Here is a 14,816-nt window from a genome sequence, read left to right as displayed (position 1 = left end):
GAATGGCATTATTTTATACTTTTGCAAACCTCTTCAAAGTCTACCTCAATAGCTGGTTCTCATGGCTCCATCCTATCGTTTTGATATTACATGATAGAGTCTATGAAGACACTGAGATGCATGGGAGGACAGTGTATGGCTTCTTTTCCAAAGTGCTTGACTAAAGCCAAGGAGGACATGTTGGCTCATGGTTGCAGAGCTATTTCAAGTCCATCATAGCAGGGGAAGGCATGGAAAATTCATGACAGCATGAACATGGAACAGGCTATTCATATGGCAGAGTGTGGGTACCACATTCAAAGGCCTGCCTGCCCTGAACTGCTCTCATCAGCCCGTCCCAAACTCCTAAAGGCTCCATGGCCCTCAAAATACTTCCACAAGCCTGGGACTAGGGATTCAAAACATGAGTCTGTTAGGGCCATTTTAGATTCAAAGCATGGTAGACATTCAAAAAGGAAAATATTTTCTAAGTATTTTTAAGAGACAGTTTGCCTCAAATTTATCCTGAAAAGGTCTCAGGGACCCTGTATATTGACTTGAGAATTATCTCCCATGGAGCTATGGCTACCTGAGGCTACCCTAAGACACCCCTGAAACAAGGACCTCTACTTTCAGTTACTGGTCAGCTATTTAAAGGGAGGGTTAGGATCTTACCTTCTGACATACTTCCTCTCCGAATTACCAAATTTTGCTTTACTTTTAAATAGCTATCTTAGTTTCTTTTCTGTTGTTGTGATAAAATATTTGGACCAAATCAACTTCAGGGAGAAAGGATTTATTATTTTTTTTAAGAGAGAACGACCACTGTCCATCAAGGAAGGGAAGGCAAAGTGAGAAGTACTAGAGGGAGTCAGTCTCTTTGTGTCCACTGCCAGGAAGTAGAGAAAGACAATTGCTTGTATTCATCTCCCTTCCTTCTTAGAGAGTCCAGGGGAAGAGTGCCAGTCATTTGTGGACCTTCCAACCTCAGCTGACCAATCACAGGCATGATTATAGCCATAAAATCCCTCACAGAAGTGCCTGGAGGCTTGTTTCCTCAGCCATGGTATATCCTGCCAAGTTGACAGTCAATACTATTGCAATGTTAGTCAAATTTAAAAAATAAAAATCCTGAATGTTTTCACTTAAAGAAGAAATGCATTTCTTCTCTTACCAATTAACTGTTTTACGTCCCTACAAAGAAAAAGTTGGGCTGCCCTTGGTGGATACCGCCAGTTTCACCAATATTCATCGCTCTTGTCTTCACAGCTGAATTGTTGAGAGTTTTGCATTGGGTTTGGGGTTTGATGCTCTGAAAGGAAGAGTTTCTGACTCAATGATTCCAGCCACCAACTTGCAGAATACATGCCAAATGCTAACTTGACTTTTGCTTGCCAACTGACAACTGGGAGATACCAGGTCATATCTCCAATAGTTTTCCATGAAGTCAACTCAACATACCATCTAATATCTTCTAGTTGCTAGTCATCAAACTGAAAGGTGAAGTTAGTTAATTAGTAATTAGTCAATACATTATCGATTAGTGTGGATTGGGTGTCACCATTACAACATGAATAATGTCACAAACATGAAATGTGGGGAGTTAAAAAAGAACTGTCGTAAAAAAATACAGGAGGAATTTATGTAACAATAAATCTATATCCGTGACCTTTGGCCAATGTATCTTTCCAGTTTGAAATGAGATCTCGGTGCATTTTTCCTCTAACACAGGCTAACATACACTGAAACAAAGATGCGGTCAATGTGCCTTCCTTCAGAATCATAAGGTGAGAAATTCTTTGAGCATAAGAACAGTTTGGAAAGGTGCTAAGCCATTGAAGACAAGAGAAGTATCCACCAGAGGTGTTTCATCACTCCATGGCTATTCAGTTTCTACTTTAATAGTGTTTACTTATTTCGAATGATTAGGAGGGAGGGAGAAAGCTGGAGAGGTGGCTCAGTTGTTCAGAACAGTTGTTGCTCTTGTGGAGGATCCAGGTTTGGTTCTGAGTGTCCATACAGTGGCTCACAAGCATCTGTAAGTAACTCTAGGGAAACTGACATCCTCTTCTGGCCTCTATGGGAACCTAGCACACACCTGATGCACATACATGCATGCAGACAAAACAGTCGTACCCATAAAGTAAAACAGAATAATCTTCAAAAATTCAAATAATTACAGGGGAAGCATGTTTGATTTGATGAAAATGTGAACACAGGCAAACTTTAGGAGAAAAAAAATGAAGACAGAAGCAATGTTATACAACATGAGCAATTTATTCTATTTTTCACTTAGTCAGCAAATGGCTAGATGTTCACAAACTATGGGTGTGCTATGGAGATGACCATGGGGAAAGTCTGGCAGGGCCTTCCTTCTTTTACACTCTTTGTGTTAGATGAGCAGACAAAGCGAGCACAATATAGTGAGGCAAGCACAGTACTCAGACATGAACACAGACACAAAGGAGGGACTGCCACTCCTGTCCTCCAATTGCTCTCAGTTGCATAGGGCAGTAAATCAAGTGTGGCAGAAGGAGGCTCTATTAGCCTCCTCACCTTTGCCCAGTGCTCCCTATGAATCACCGAGGGACAGTCGCCACAAGGAAGAGGACGAGACAGCAATGAGGTGAGTGCTGTGTCCATGGAAGAAACACTTGAGCGTATGGGATCCTTTACTTTTATAAATTTTCTGACTCCCACTCTGAAGTTATTTAGATATTCACCATTTCCTTCTGGACCTTGTATTTTCTTCTCTTCAGAGAGGATGAAAAATAAGGGTGAGATATAAAATGGAGAGACGGTGAATCTGTATGTATGCTGCATGCATGTGTGTGTGCGTGCCTTTCTATGTGTTATGTGTATGTGTGGTGGACACATGTTAAGGGCCTATTGCAAGCTGCGCCTCTCATACTGGGAGAAACTATTGGAAGAACAAACAGCTGGAGGTCAGTCAAGGGTAGCAGGGATTCAGAGGAAGGTGAATGTGTTCCAGATTTAAGAACTTCTAAGTAGGAAAGAATTTCTGCCTCCATGAATCCCCACACCTTCCTCTATCTAGATAACAATAGCCTCTATGGCAGGGTGATGATAATGCCCCCACATTTTCAGAGCTGCCCTGTAGAATCCGGACCTTCAGGAAGGTTAAGGAAACCTGCACAGGGCATCTGTGTCTGGTTTATAGAGGCTGAAACAAAATTCTCTCTATGAAGCGAAATAGTACTTGGAGAAAGGCTAGTCAATGGCCAGTGTTTTTGTCTTGATGCTCCCTGTGTGCTGTGTGTTTAAGAAACAAAGTCAGGAACTATGAGTCTCAGGGGTGGGTCTCTCAGACTTTTCATTGCGTTCAATCCCACCTTTAGAGGATTTTTTTTTTTTGAATCTCAGTTTTAAAACACTGTAGTCTAGGGGATGTGGAGAAAGTACTCAAGTACCTGGGAAGAAGAAAAGTGCTTGTCTCTCAGGGCTTGCCTCAGTTCTACTTCTATTCATGCTTATATGGAAATTCTTTAACATTCATTTAAAAAATGGGAATCATGATGATTGCCTGCTTAGTTAGTTTGTTGTAGGATTTATGAGCATATAGTGATGTAGATTTCTCCCTATTTTTACTGGTGTGTGTGTGTGTGTGTGTGTGTGTGTGTGTGTGTGTGTGTGTACATGCTTGTGTTATGTGGCTGCACATATGATATGTGTGAGCATATGTGCTTCCGTGTGCATGTAGATGTCCAAGGCTGATATCAGAAATCTTTTTTCCTCACTCATACATCTTATTCACTTGAGGCAGAGTCTCTCTGTCTAACCCAGATTTTGCTTACATAGCTACTCTTGCTAGTTATCTTGTTCTGTGGATCCCATCTCTACCTTTCCACGCTGGAATCACAGGAGAGCCAGCGTGCCAACCTGGCATTTACTGAATTCTGGGATCTGGACTCCTGGGCACCTTAAGAGCCCAGGTTTTTGTTGACTCAGCTATAGCCCTAGCCTGATATGATTCATATTAATGGAGAATAAATCTTTTCAATAATTTATCAGAAGATAGTCATCTGATGGGTTGGGGTTAATAAGAATAGTGAAGCCTTCCAATTTCCACCCTCAACCTCGGTTTCTCTGAGGACTAAAGGTTCTCCCTAAACTCCTTTTGGCAAATTATCTGTTGGTTATTGCTCCTCACTCTCATTTCTTGTCTTGAATTGTCACACGATAATTTGAAGGACACCTCAATTAAAAACTTGATTATGTACCTACGTGAAAATATTTATATAAATGGTAATAGCATTGTCCTGAAGGACAGGAGTGAAGGAAAATGTAAAGTCAGAGAAAAGGAAAAATGAACACAAAAAACTGGAGGGCTTGTTTTTTCCCACTGAGTTTTTATTGTTGTTGCATAGGTGGTGATTTAGTGTCTGGGAACACAGGAGAGGAAAGAGACTGGGCAACTGGCCATCGGAGGTGTCACACAGACTTCTGTCAGGAGGTGAAAGCATTTATAGTTTAGGGCACCATTAAGACTTGACTCTAAGGAATCCCAATGACTGTCCGTGCTGGGTCATTGGGAACATGACTCAAACTTACTGGGGGAAGTAGTCCAACTGGACTGGTGACTTCCTTTTAGCACCAAACTTGTTTTAAAAGATAAGTTTAGCCGGGCGGTGGTGGCGCACGCCTTTAATCCCAGCACTCGGGAGGCAGAGCCAGGTGGATCTCTGTGAGTTCGAGGCCAGCCTGGGCTACCAAGTGAGTTCCAGGAAAGGCGCAAAGCTACACAGAGAAACCCTGTCTCGAAAAAACCAAAAAAAAAAAAAAAAAAAAACCAAAAAAAAAAAAACCCAAAAAAAAAAAAAAAAGATAAGTTTAAAGGATTCTCTAGAGTTTAAAAAGGAAATTTTAGGTTTTTTTGTGCAAGTTATATTTAGATGAGTATTGAATTGGCAGGTAGGAATTGGGACTGGGGTAAAAATGAAGGATCATGTTATGTTTAAACATGTTCATTTGGGTTCAATCTTGGGGCTCTTGAAACAGTAACAGATTACTGAATATAAGAATCTCAATCCCTAGGTTAGAAATACAGGTTGAATTGTTATCAGGTATTGTGTGGGTCACATGAAAGATGGAGACTGCTCAAAGAGAGTGGGTAATTTAAAAAGGAACTCTGGGACCTTATGAGGGATAGCAGCATTTAACAACACAGGAGACCAACAGACAACTGAAAAGAATCCAGGACTGTAGGTAGACAATTCAATGTGTTGAGCACATTAATAAGTGGAATGCTTCAGGAGAAGAGAGTGGTATGGTAGGGTGGGGTGATTAAGACAGTGCCCATTGTATTTGGCAACTTAGATGCTGGTGATCTTGGTAAAATTATATTCAATGGAATGCAGGAAGCACAAGCAGTGCCAGTAATACATGAGGAAGCAATAAGGACAGCGTGCAATAGTGTAGAATTATGTTGTTGTTGTTTTCTGTTTGGAGACAGAGTCTGATGTTGCTCAGGCTGGTTTCAAATTCACTATTAAGTAGAGGAAAGCCTCGAACTTCTGGCCCTCCTGTGTCTACCTCCCCAGTGTTGGGATTCCCTGTATTCTGTCTGTTTGTGCTGTGCTGAGGACTGAACTCAGAGCATTGTGCATGTTAGGTGAGTTACATTCACAACTTAAGGGTGACCTTCTGGAAGGATAGCTAGGAAATGAAAAAGAAAGTTGAAATCGTAGCTACAGAAGAACAGATTCAACGACATCTCGAGAGACACCATGATTAGAATAAGCAGATTTGGAGGGGGAGCTTGGCAATACCAGAAAGGAAAGATTTGACAGACGGAGGATTTTTCTAGCTCCAGTTATGAAGGAGCTAGAAAATAAGAGCAAGAATCAAGCTCGGACAGGAGAAAATCATCTTCCACTGAGAACATCGGGAGAAAGATTGGAGTTGACTCAGCTCTGCATAAGTTTTCAAGAAAAGCTTGTGCTGAGAGGCGGGAGATGAGGTAATTTCTGTAAAACAGTTACTTTTCCTTTGTGGAGATGATACTGTGTAAGAATAAGACGGAGATAACCACAATTGAACATTTACAGAAGGACTTGAGTTTTAACTGATGCTCTGAGAATGAGAGGAGGTGGGAAGACCATCCATCCTTGGGTCACAGGTGCAAGTTTTGGGGGGAGGTGATGAACCCTGGTGACATCTATGTTCAGACAAAATATCAATACAGAAATGAAGGCTTGGCTCCTTTTTCAGAGTGTATATTCAGTTACGATATAAGGATAAATTGCAAATTATATAACAAATATTGAGATGTAGGTCAGTCATGGGTAAGAGCTAGAAATTTCTGAGAGTACAGAGAAACAGAAGCCTAGATGCTGTTAAAGAATAAAGATTTGCCCCTGTTCTAGTTTCTTTTCTGATGCTGTGATAAAACTGTTGGAGATCTCTCCTGGAGCTTCCCTCTCCAGACCCCACCCTTCAGAAACCCTGTCAATAGTCAGCTCCTCCCCTGGGGCTGCTCACGACCATGCCTAAAGGCTATTTTAGACCTGGTCTTCAGACCTGCCATATGCTTCCCCTCCTGCCTTCCCTAGAGTCACCTGGGAGTTGCTTTGCTTTGTTTATTAAACCTGGACTTATTAATTTGGCTTGATTGGCTTTTTGCTTCAGTGGAGGATACCTAATGACTGGGGATCCAATACTTATCAAAAAACTCTGTGACCAAGGCAATGTAAAGAAGGGAGAGTTTGTGTGGGCTTATGGTTCTAAAGGGACCCAGGTGTCCATTATGGTGATGAGACATGGCAGCAGGCAGGCGTGGTGGCCAAAGGAGGCAGCTGAGAGACCACATCCTTAGCTGTGAGCACAAAGCAGAGAGAATGCACCAGAAATGGGGTCAGGCTATAAACTCTCAAAGCTACCCTACCCTCTGATGGACTTCCTGCTCACCTGTCACCCTCAATAGTCTGAGCTGTGCACTGCTAAAAGTAAGTTGTCTGTGGAGAGTCCTTGGGTATTCTCATTTGTGGTGGCCTTTCTCCAGTGGTCCATTTAATTCCCAAGACAAAGATCACCTTTAAGAATCAATGCATAGTGTTTTCAAGACCAAATTGAGTTCTACTTATGCTGTTGCTTGATTTTATATTGTTCTAAATTTGAATAGCTGTTTACTGCTAAGTCATGACAATTTATTTTTGAAGGGGATGTTAAATAAACCTGAAACTCCTATAGTAAAGGAATTGAGTATTTTTTAGGGGAAAAATAAAGTATGCTTTTGTGGCCACAAATGGGTCTCTGATTTTAGGTGGCAAGCTGGATTTTATGAAGAGAGATATCTCTTCCTGGACTCTCACTGAGGACAAGGGCTTCTTGTCTGTATTTTTCTGCCAGACCTTTGGGTCAGGTGTCTGGGAGACAGCCTTGAACTCCTGGAAGGACTCAGTCTGTCCTCTCTCCAGTGGCTCCTGGCATTGTCTCTCAGGGCCCTAGGCTGTGGGCTTGTAAACACAGTGACTAGAGGTTGTTTACCATGCATTCTTCAGCACCTCCCCAGCCAGAGGTGACCTCTGTTCTGTCCAAGACGCCTCCCAATGGCACTTGCACTACACTCCCTGACCCACCCTGCAATATCTGTCCTTGTCCTTCCTTCATCCTCTCTTGCCCTGCTCCTCCCTCCCTCCCTCCCTCCCTCCCTCCTCCTCTCATCTCCCTTTTCATTCTTTTGCTCCATTTCCTGGAACTTGCCCTAGACATTCAGGGTCAAACAAGGCTATTCATTCTCCAGCATGATTGTGCTTTTTTATTAGATCTGTAAAGTTCAGCTGAACACGAACCCTTCCTAAGCTTCTTCCTAAGAATTCTATTGACTGAAGCTTCCCATTCCCCTTAAGGTTTTAGTGGGTGGTCCTACTCCTTTAAGTTACCCTGAAAGGGTGTCATGAATAAAGTCACTTCTGCTGGAGATGTGGAGCTACTTGGTTTGGGGTTAAGATGGTCAACTACCATCTTGTGACTTGTCAAGTACAGCTTGCTAGAGCTGAGGTTCTAAGCTCACCTGCCTCATTCCAGAGCTGAGGCATTTGCTTGTGGCAGATAAGGCCCCTCTGTGGGTACCAGCCCTAATTGCAGAGGCTCAACCGATGGCTGGTTCTGAACTGATCTGTGCCTTTATCACTTTGAGCACCACAGATTCTGACTGCTGCTTTCCCCAGAAACCATGGTCTCCTGAAAGAGCAGGTGGACTCTGCACAGTGTATGCTTAGATTGCTTCCCCATGCTTCAACAAGGTCATTAAAATGGACACTACTGCACTGAGTGGAATTTAATGAAATGCAAAGGCCTCTCCTTCTGTCCCCACACTGTGACTTGTCCAAAGTCCCCTAAAAGAAAGGAGACAAATGTCCCAAATTGTGTCTGCATGTCCTCCTTTGCTCTTAAAACAGAATTATGCCATTGTTAAAGTTTGCTCATGTGAAGTACATGGCTCGTGGTCAGAATCAAGGGGGAGTCTGTTTGGCTTGGTTCTTCTACATCCTTACCTTGCAGTGCTCTTGAGGACTCCTTGGGCCCAAGGCACAACCAAGACATGGGTGGGTCTGCCGGTTTACACTGGGGTCCCACAGGTTCAGGGAATGTTTCCTTCCCATGGGGCTTGGGACCATGGTGCCATATGCTGTGCCTTTCTGTGTCTGTCATGCTGTGGAGGACTTGTGTAAATGCCTTTGGGGAAGGCACATTCGGGCAATGGCAGTGCTCTTAGAGGCCTTCAGTGTGGCGGGATCTCCACTGAGTCTTTGGATGTGGGATGGCAGAGTGACAGTACTCCTTTCCTAGAGACAGATGGTGTATGGAAATGTGTGTGTTCACCATACAGTTAAGGCTGTATCTGACCTTGGTGTTCATAACAGATGACTGTATTCTCACCTTTTAAATGTAGTAATATTAAATAACATACATGAGAAAACAATTTATGAAAACCCATGAAGCAAACAAACAAGATGTAAGTAAGGCAGTAAAAGAAAGGGAAAAAAAGACATAAAGGCTTGGGAGATGTCTCAGTGGGTAAAGTGCTTGCTGCACAGTTATGAAGACCTAGGATTTGAACTCTAGCACCAACATAAAAGCTGGAATGGAATGTCTACATCTGTCTGTAGCCTCAGCCCTGATGGATGCTGGTAGAGACAAGAGGATTCCCAGGGCTTACTGGCCTACATGTCTAGCCACAACAGTAGGCTCAGGTTCAGGGAGAGACCCCATCTCAAAAGTGAGAAGAAGGTACCTATTACCCAGCTCTGGCCTCAACATGTATACTTATAGGAGTGGGTATTGTACACATTCATGTACATATAGGTATCACACACACACACACACACACACACACACACACACACACAGAGAGAGAGAGAGAGAGAGAGAGAGAGAGAGAGAGAGAGAGAGAGAGAGAGAAATGGGTAAATTATGTAATTATATTTTAATTTCAAAAAATATTATAAAAGAAGAAAAGGGGCCGGGTGGCAGTGGCGCACGGCTTCAATCCCAGCATTTGGGAGGCAGAGCCAGGCGGATCTCTGTGAGTTCAAGGCCAGCCTGGTCTACAGAGCAAGATCCAGGTCAGGCATCAAAACTACACAGAGAAACCCTGTCTTGAAAAATCAAACAAAACAAAACAACAAACAAACAAACAAAAAACAAACAAGAAGAAAAGGGCATAAGCTTGTGAACAATAAATGAGTAGTGTTTAGGACTCCCAAAGTGCAACAATTCAAGAGACTGATGAATTCTATGGTAGAGCTCAGGTGTGGGTGTGGTAGACAATAATAGTGATTGGAGTTGAGGGGTTCCCTGGAACCATAAGGTGATGTTGAACTTGCTACAACTGGGGCAAAAATGTGTGACATGGTCCAGAGTCTGAACTGGATTTTGTAGATGAAGGGACACAGGCCCAACCAGATAAGCCACCCCTCTGTTAGGAAACAAGGGACACAATTCACGGCCCTGATTCCTAGTTGACGCATTCTCCAACACTGCAAACATTTTAGCACTTAGGCCAAAGCATGGACCCCAGGCTTAGGTAAAACTACCAAACGTACATGTGTTTGTGTGCCATGAATGTCAACACAAGCATTCTGCTGGGATCAGGATCAAGTTTATTTATGTTATCAGGTTCTTATAGGTTCAATGATTCGCTGTGCACCTCAACACCATGCCATGGGAATTGGAAGGAGACTTGGAATTGTTCTTTCTTGATTCTCTTCTCCCTAGTTGTATCATCTTTCCTTCTACATTGGGTGAGTGTAAAGATCATCCCTCCATCCTAAGTATATTTGCTCTCTCTCTCTCTCTCTCTCTCTCTCTCTCTCTCTCTCTCTCTCTCTCTCTCTCTCGATCTCCAGTTCTTTATGTTTTATTTGCTTTTCCTTGGAAAACGACTGATATCTGGGATGGAGATGGCTTAACAGACATTGGCTCTTACAGTTCAAAAGACTCAAGTTCAATCCTGTAACCCACATGGTGGAACTAGATAACTGATTCTTGTAACGTGTCATATTACCTCCATATATGCACTGGGAAGACAAACATTTATTGAAGCAATTTTTCTGGTTTATGTAAATAGAAAAGCTGATAATCAAGTCTATTTTGGAAACACATTGACTTCTGTGTATGTATCTCTGATTGTGTGTGTGTGTGCATGTGTGTGTGTGTGTGTGTGTGTGTGTGTGGTGTATGTGCATACACGGGTGCAGGTGTATATGCATATGTGAACATGTATGTAGAGGCAAAAAAAACTAACAATGGATGTCTTTTTCTGTTGTTCTCCACTTTATATTTTGAAACAGTTTCTCTTATTGAATCCTGAGTTCAAAGATTCATCCAAACTACCTAGCCAGCAGAACTCAGGATCTTTCTGTCTCTGCCTCCCTAGCATGCCCAACTGGGGTTCCAACATAGGGCCTTGTGATTTGAACCAAGTACTTTCATGACCAAGCCACATCATCATTTTCACATGTTGACTATTTGATCATGATGTGTCCTCTGGCTGGCGGATGAGCCTCTGTGGTTTATGTTAACCTGATTTTCTGTTTCTGTCTAGATGGCGAGAAAGCTCAGTATATTGGAAATTCTTCTGATCATCTTCAATATAGTTGTATTGGCAGTAGACATCCTTTTATTGCTTCTTGTGCTAGAGAACCCTTCAGGTAAGGGTGATAGTGGGTGCCACACTTGGAGGATGGGCAAAAGAAGTCCTCTCTGGATGCCAGAGATGCCATTTTATTCATTCATCATCATCCCACATCAAGCTATTCAAAATCTTTCTCCATGATTCATTTAAGTCAACCTTCAAGATAAGTATTCTTTTCTTCCTTCCTTCCTTCCTTCTTTCCTTCCTTCCTTCCTTCCTCCCTCCCCTCTCTCTTCTTTCTTTTTTTCTTTCTTTCTTTCTTTCTTTCTTTCTTTCTTTCTTTCTTTCTTTCTTTCTTTCTTTCTTTCTCTCTCTCTCTCTCTCTCTCTCTCTCTTTCTTTTTTTTGCAACTAAACTTTGGATGTAAATGATATTTTGGGCACTCTGAACCCATCTGATGCAGTTTCAATAGAATGCAAAATTAGGCTCACCTGATGCCCAGTCTGCAGTATAGATTCATAAGTAATGGAGCTCTTGATGAGAAGGAGCAGTACTAACTCCATCACCATGGAAATGGACATTAGCTCAGAGGAAGTGGAGGGCAATGAAGCCAGCCTTGTGCACCAATTAACATTAACCTCTAACCTGTATCAAGACTGAAACAGCTGAGATTTCTTCACAGATGCCTTTGAAACTTGCCCTTCCTTTCTCTTTCTCTCTTCCCCACCCACACACTCATGCAGGCATTTACACATAGAGAAGCATCAGAGTAACTTCTCGTCAATGCAAATGTTATATTTTAAATAGTAAAATAACATATATAACACTATATGTAATATAAACAGTTGTTTTCCTCAGGAAGCTGAGGTAAAAGTGGCATGCATTTTTTAGTACAATGGGTTACATAGTAGTGAGTTTCAGGCTACACTGTAATATGAGATCCCATGTCCCCTGCCCCCAAAGCAACAATAATAACATAAAATAAAGATCTATGTTACTGAAATTTGAATGTGGGGATTCTTTTAGAAAGTTCTTCCCTTCTGTAGATTAGACACCGTGAAGATGAGCTGTGCTTCCCTGCTGTAGATTAGACACACAGTGAAGATGAGCTGTGCTGACTGCAGGATCGCCTGTGCATTGTCTTCCCTCCTCTCTCTCTCTCACCCTCCTTTTTTCCTTTTATTTATTTATTTTTCTCTTATACAGCCCATCATGACCACAGCCTCCTCTTAGTCTCCTCCACTCCCCTCAGCATCCCCCACTTCCTCTCTTCCCGAGATCCACTGTTCCTCCATTTCCCTTCAGAAAAGTGCAGGCCTCCCTGTAATATCAGCCAAACACAGCATAACAAGATACCGTGAGACTAGCCACAAACCCCCATGCCACGCCTGGACAAGGCAACTTGGTAGGACAAAAAGGGTTCCAAGGGCAGGTAAAAGAATCAAAGAACCCCTCCTCCTACTGTTAGGAGTCTCACCAAAACCTCAAGCTAAGCAACTGCAGTGTGTGCAGAGGGCCTGGCTCACATCCTCGCAGGCTCCGTGACTGCTGCTTCCATTCCTGTGAGCCCCTATGAGCCCTGCTTATTTGATAATGCGGGCTGTGATCTCCTGGTGTCCTCCATCCCTTTCTCTCCTACAGTCCGTTCTCTCTTTCTTCTTTGGAGGTTCCCCAGCACCACCTAATGTTTGGCTGTGGTCTCTGCATCTGCTCCCATCAGCTGCTGGAAGAAGCCTCTCTGATGACAATTGGGCTAGGCACAGATTTATGAGTATAGCAGACTATCATTAGAAATTATTTCATTGACCTTTTTTCCAGTCATGTTTGGTTCTATCCTAGGCCTCTGGGCCAGGCAGTGTCATGCATGGGGTCCCTCTTGTGGCTTGGGCCTCAAGTTAGACCGGTCATTGGTTGGCCACTCCTACAAGCTCTCAGCCAGTACATTGTGCAGGCAGGACAGGTTATAGATCAAAGGTTCTGTGCCTGGGTTGGTGTCCCAGTCCCACCACTGGAGGCCTTGCCTAGTTACAGAAGGTGCCTGGTTCAGGCTCCATATCCTCCAAATTAGGGTCACTTTCATAGGTTCTAGGAAGGTTACACAGTACTAGGTTTCCACGTTGCCCCCTAGATGCTCCCCAATTCCAGTTATCTCTCCCCATTCTCTCTCTCTCCGTTCTCCCTCCCCTTCACTCCTCTCTGAACAGTGAACATGACATCACTTTCCAGGAAAAACTGTAATTATCAAAAAGAGATGGAAGGTCATTGTGGAGTATATCTTGAGCCCATTCCTATTTCTTTGTGACATTTTAAATAACAAAATAGATTACTACCTAGTGTAGGTATCTCTTCTTTTACTTAGTATAAAATTGAATTTCATGTGCTCATTCATGTTAAAACACACTCTGATTCATCTTGAGCAGTTAACTGTTTTCACTGTTGTTACACAATTGACTCTTCTCTGATATTTTTTGAAGCCCTGTACCCATGAGTTGAAAACAGAAATGTTGTTGCGTGTTACAGGACTTCTTTCTTTCCCCCAAGACTGCATATATTTCACGGCTTATGATACATTCTTTGTCCATTCAACCTTCACTGGGCATGGAAGATGTTTGCACATCTTGGCCATTGTGAAAAGTGCCACAGTTAATATGCAAGTGTAACATTTGTTTAAGAGCTAGACCTCTAAGTATTCAGAAGTGGTATTAAAGGATCGTGTGGTAGTTTTGTTTTCAATTCTTTATCAGTAGCACACAGGATTTAAGTTTTTCACATTCTCACCTACAGCCATCTTGTCTTTGGTTTGGTCATAGCCAAATGGACTTATGTGAGATGGTACCTTTGCTATGATGAGACAATGGTTTTGATTTTCTGCCACGGACTGGCCCACCGGGAGTACCACGACCGTAGGAGAATCAGGGCTTGGGTAGTCAGGAAGGCAAGGATTCGGCGACTGACAGACAGACAACACACTCAAAAGTGGTTTGAATCTGCTGCAACTTTACTTCTGCAAATCAGTAGTTTATATACAGAAAATAAAACTATCAAGTCATACAGGGACCAACAAGAGCTTGGTAATAATTCAATTACATCATCTTTAAAAAAAACCAAGCACACAGTTACTAATCGGCACTAGACATATCCCTTCACTCACAAGAACATTATGACCCAAAGAGCAGTCTGTGTTTTATAAACTTAGTACAGTCCCTAGACTTGTGAAGGCTTCTTTGCGGCTGCTGCTGTGTCCTTCATCTTTATCTCAGCTGCTCGATAGTCTATTATGAACTTCTACTTTTCTGGTTCTCATGACCCATTTAGCCAATTTGGATGCTGCAGATCCTCCCTAAGTCTTTCTTCAGTTCTTTACCATATATCTCTTCTAATAAAAAACCTTTTTACCTGCTGGAATATGGACACTTGTACTTTTACACCTGTAAGGGGAAAGGGTTCTGTTCTAGTCCTTAAGTTTTCTATGCTGAACTTCCTCAACAGAGGGGCCCACCATCTGCCTCCTATGAGATAATGTTTTCTGCCATAAATCACTTTAGTTGGGATTCCTAAAGGATTCCTAGTGGGTGAGTGTTCATTCCGTAGAAGTGCCTGAACTATTATACTTTCTATTATCTAGCGGCTTGAGGCTTGAGGTCTTTAGGAATAGTTCATTCTGCTATATCTAAATAAGGTCCATGTCCAGCTTCCCCTTTCCTCCACAGTTCACAACCCAAGCATTCATTAATTTTGG

General features: G+C 42.6%; 1 protein-coding gene across 1 annotated transcript in view; it reads left to right on the top strand.

The window, feature by feature from the left end:
• The first annotated feature begins 2,496 nt into the window (after positions 1-2,496).
• Positions 2,497-14,816, top strand: part of LOC114684450 (probable maltase-glucoamylase 2) — a 97,549-nt gene continuing 85,229 nt past the window's right edge. The window contains exons 1-2 of the mRNA XM_037203623.1: positions 2,497-2,605; positions 11,048-11,153. Coding sequence (XP_037059518.1) covers positions 11,048-11,153 — 106 coding nt within the window. The 5' untranslated portion in view covers positions 2,497-2,605. The remainder of the gene's footprint in view (positions 2,606-11,047; positions 11,154-14,816) is intronic.

This window comes from Peromyscus leucopus, chromosome 3 (assembly GCF_004664715.2).
Source record: "Peromyscus leucopus breed LL Stock chromosome 3, UCI_PerLeu_2.1, whole genome shotgun sequence".
Taxonomy (NCBI): Eukaryota; Metazoa; Chordata; class Mammalia; order Rodentia; family Cricetidae; genus Peromyscus; species Peromyscus leucopus.
The sequence above is the reverse complement of the archived record's forward strand: the minus strand, read 5'-3'. Positions and strand labels throughout refer to the sequence as shown.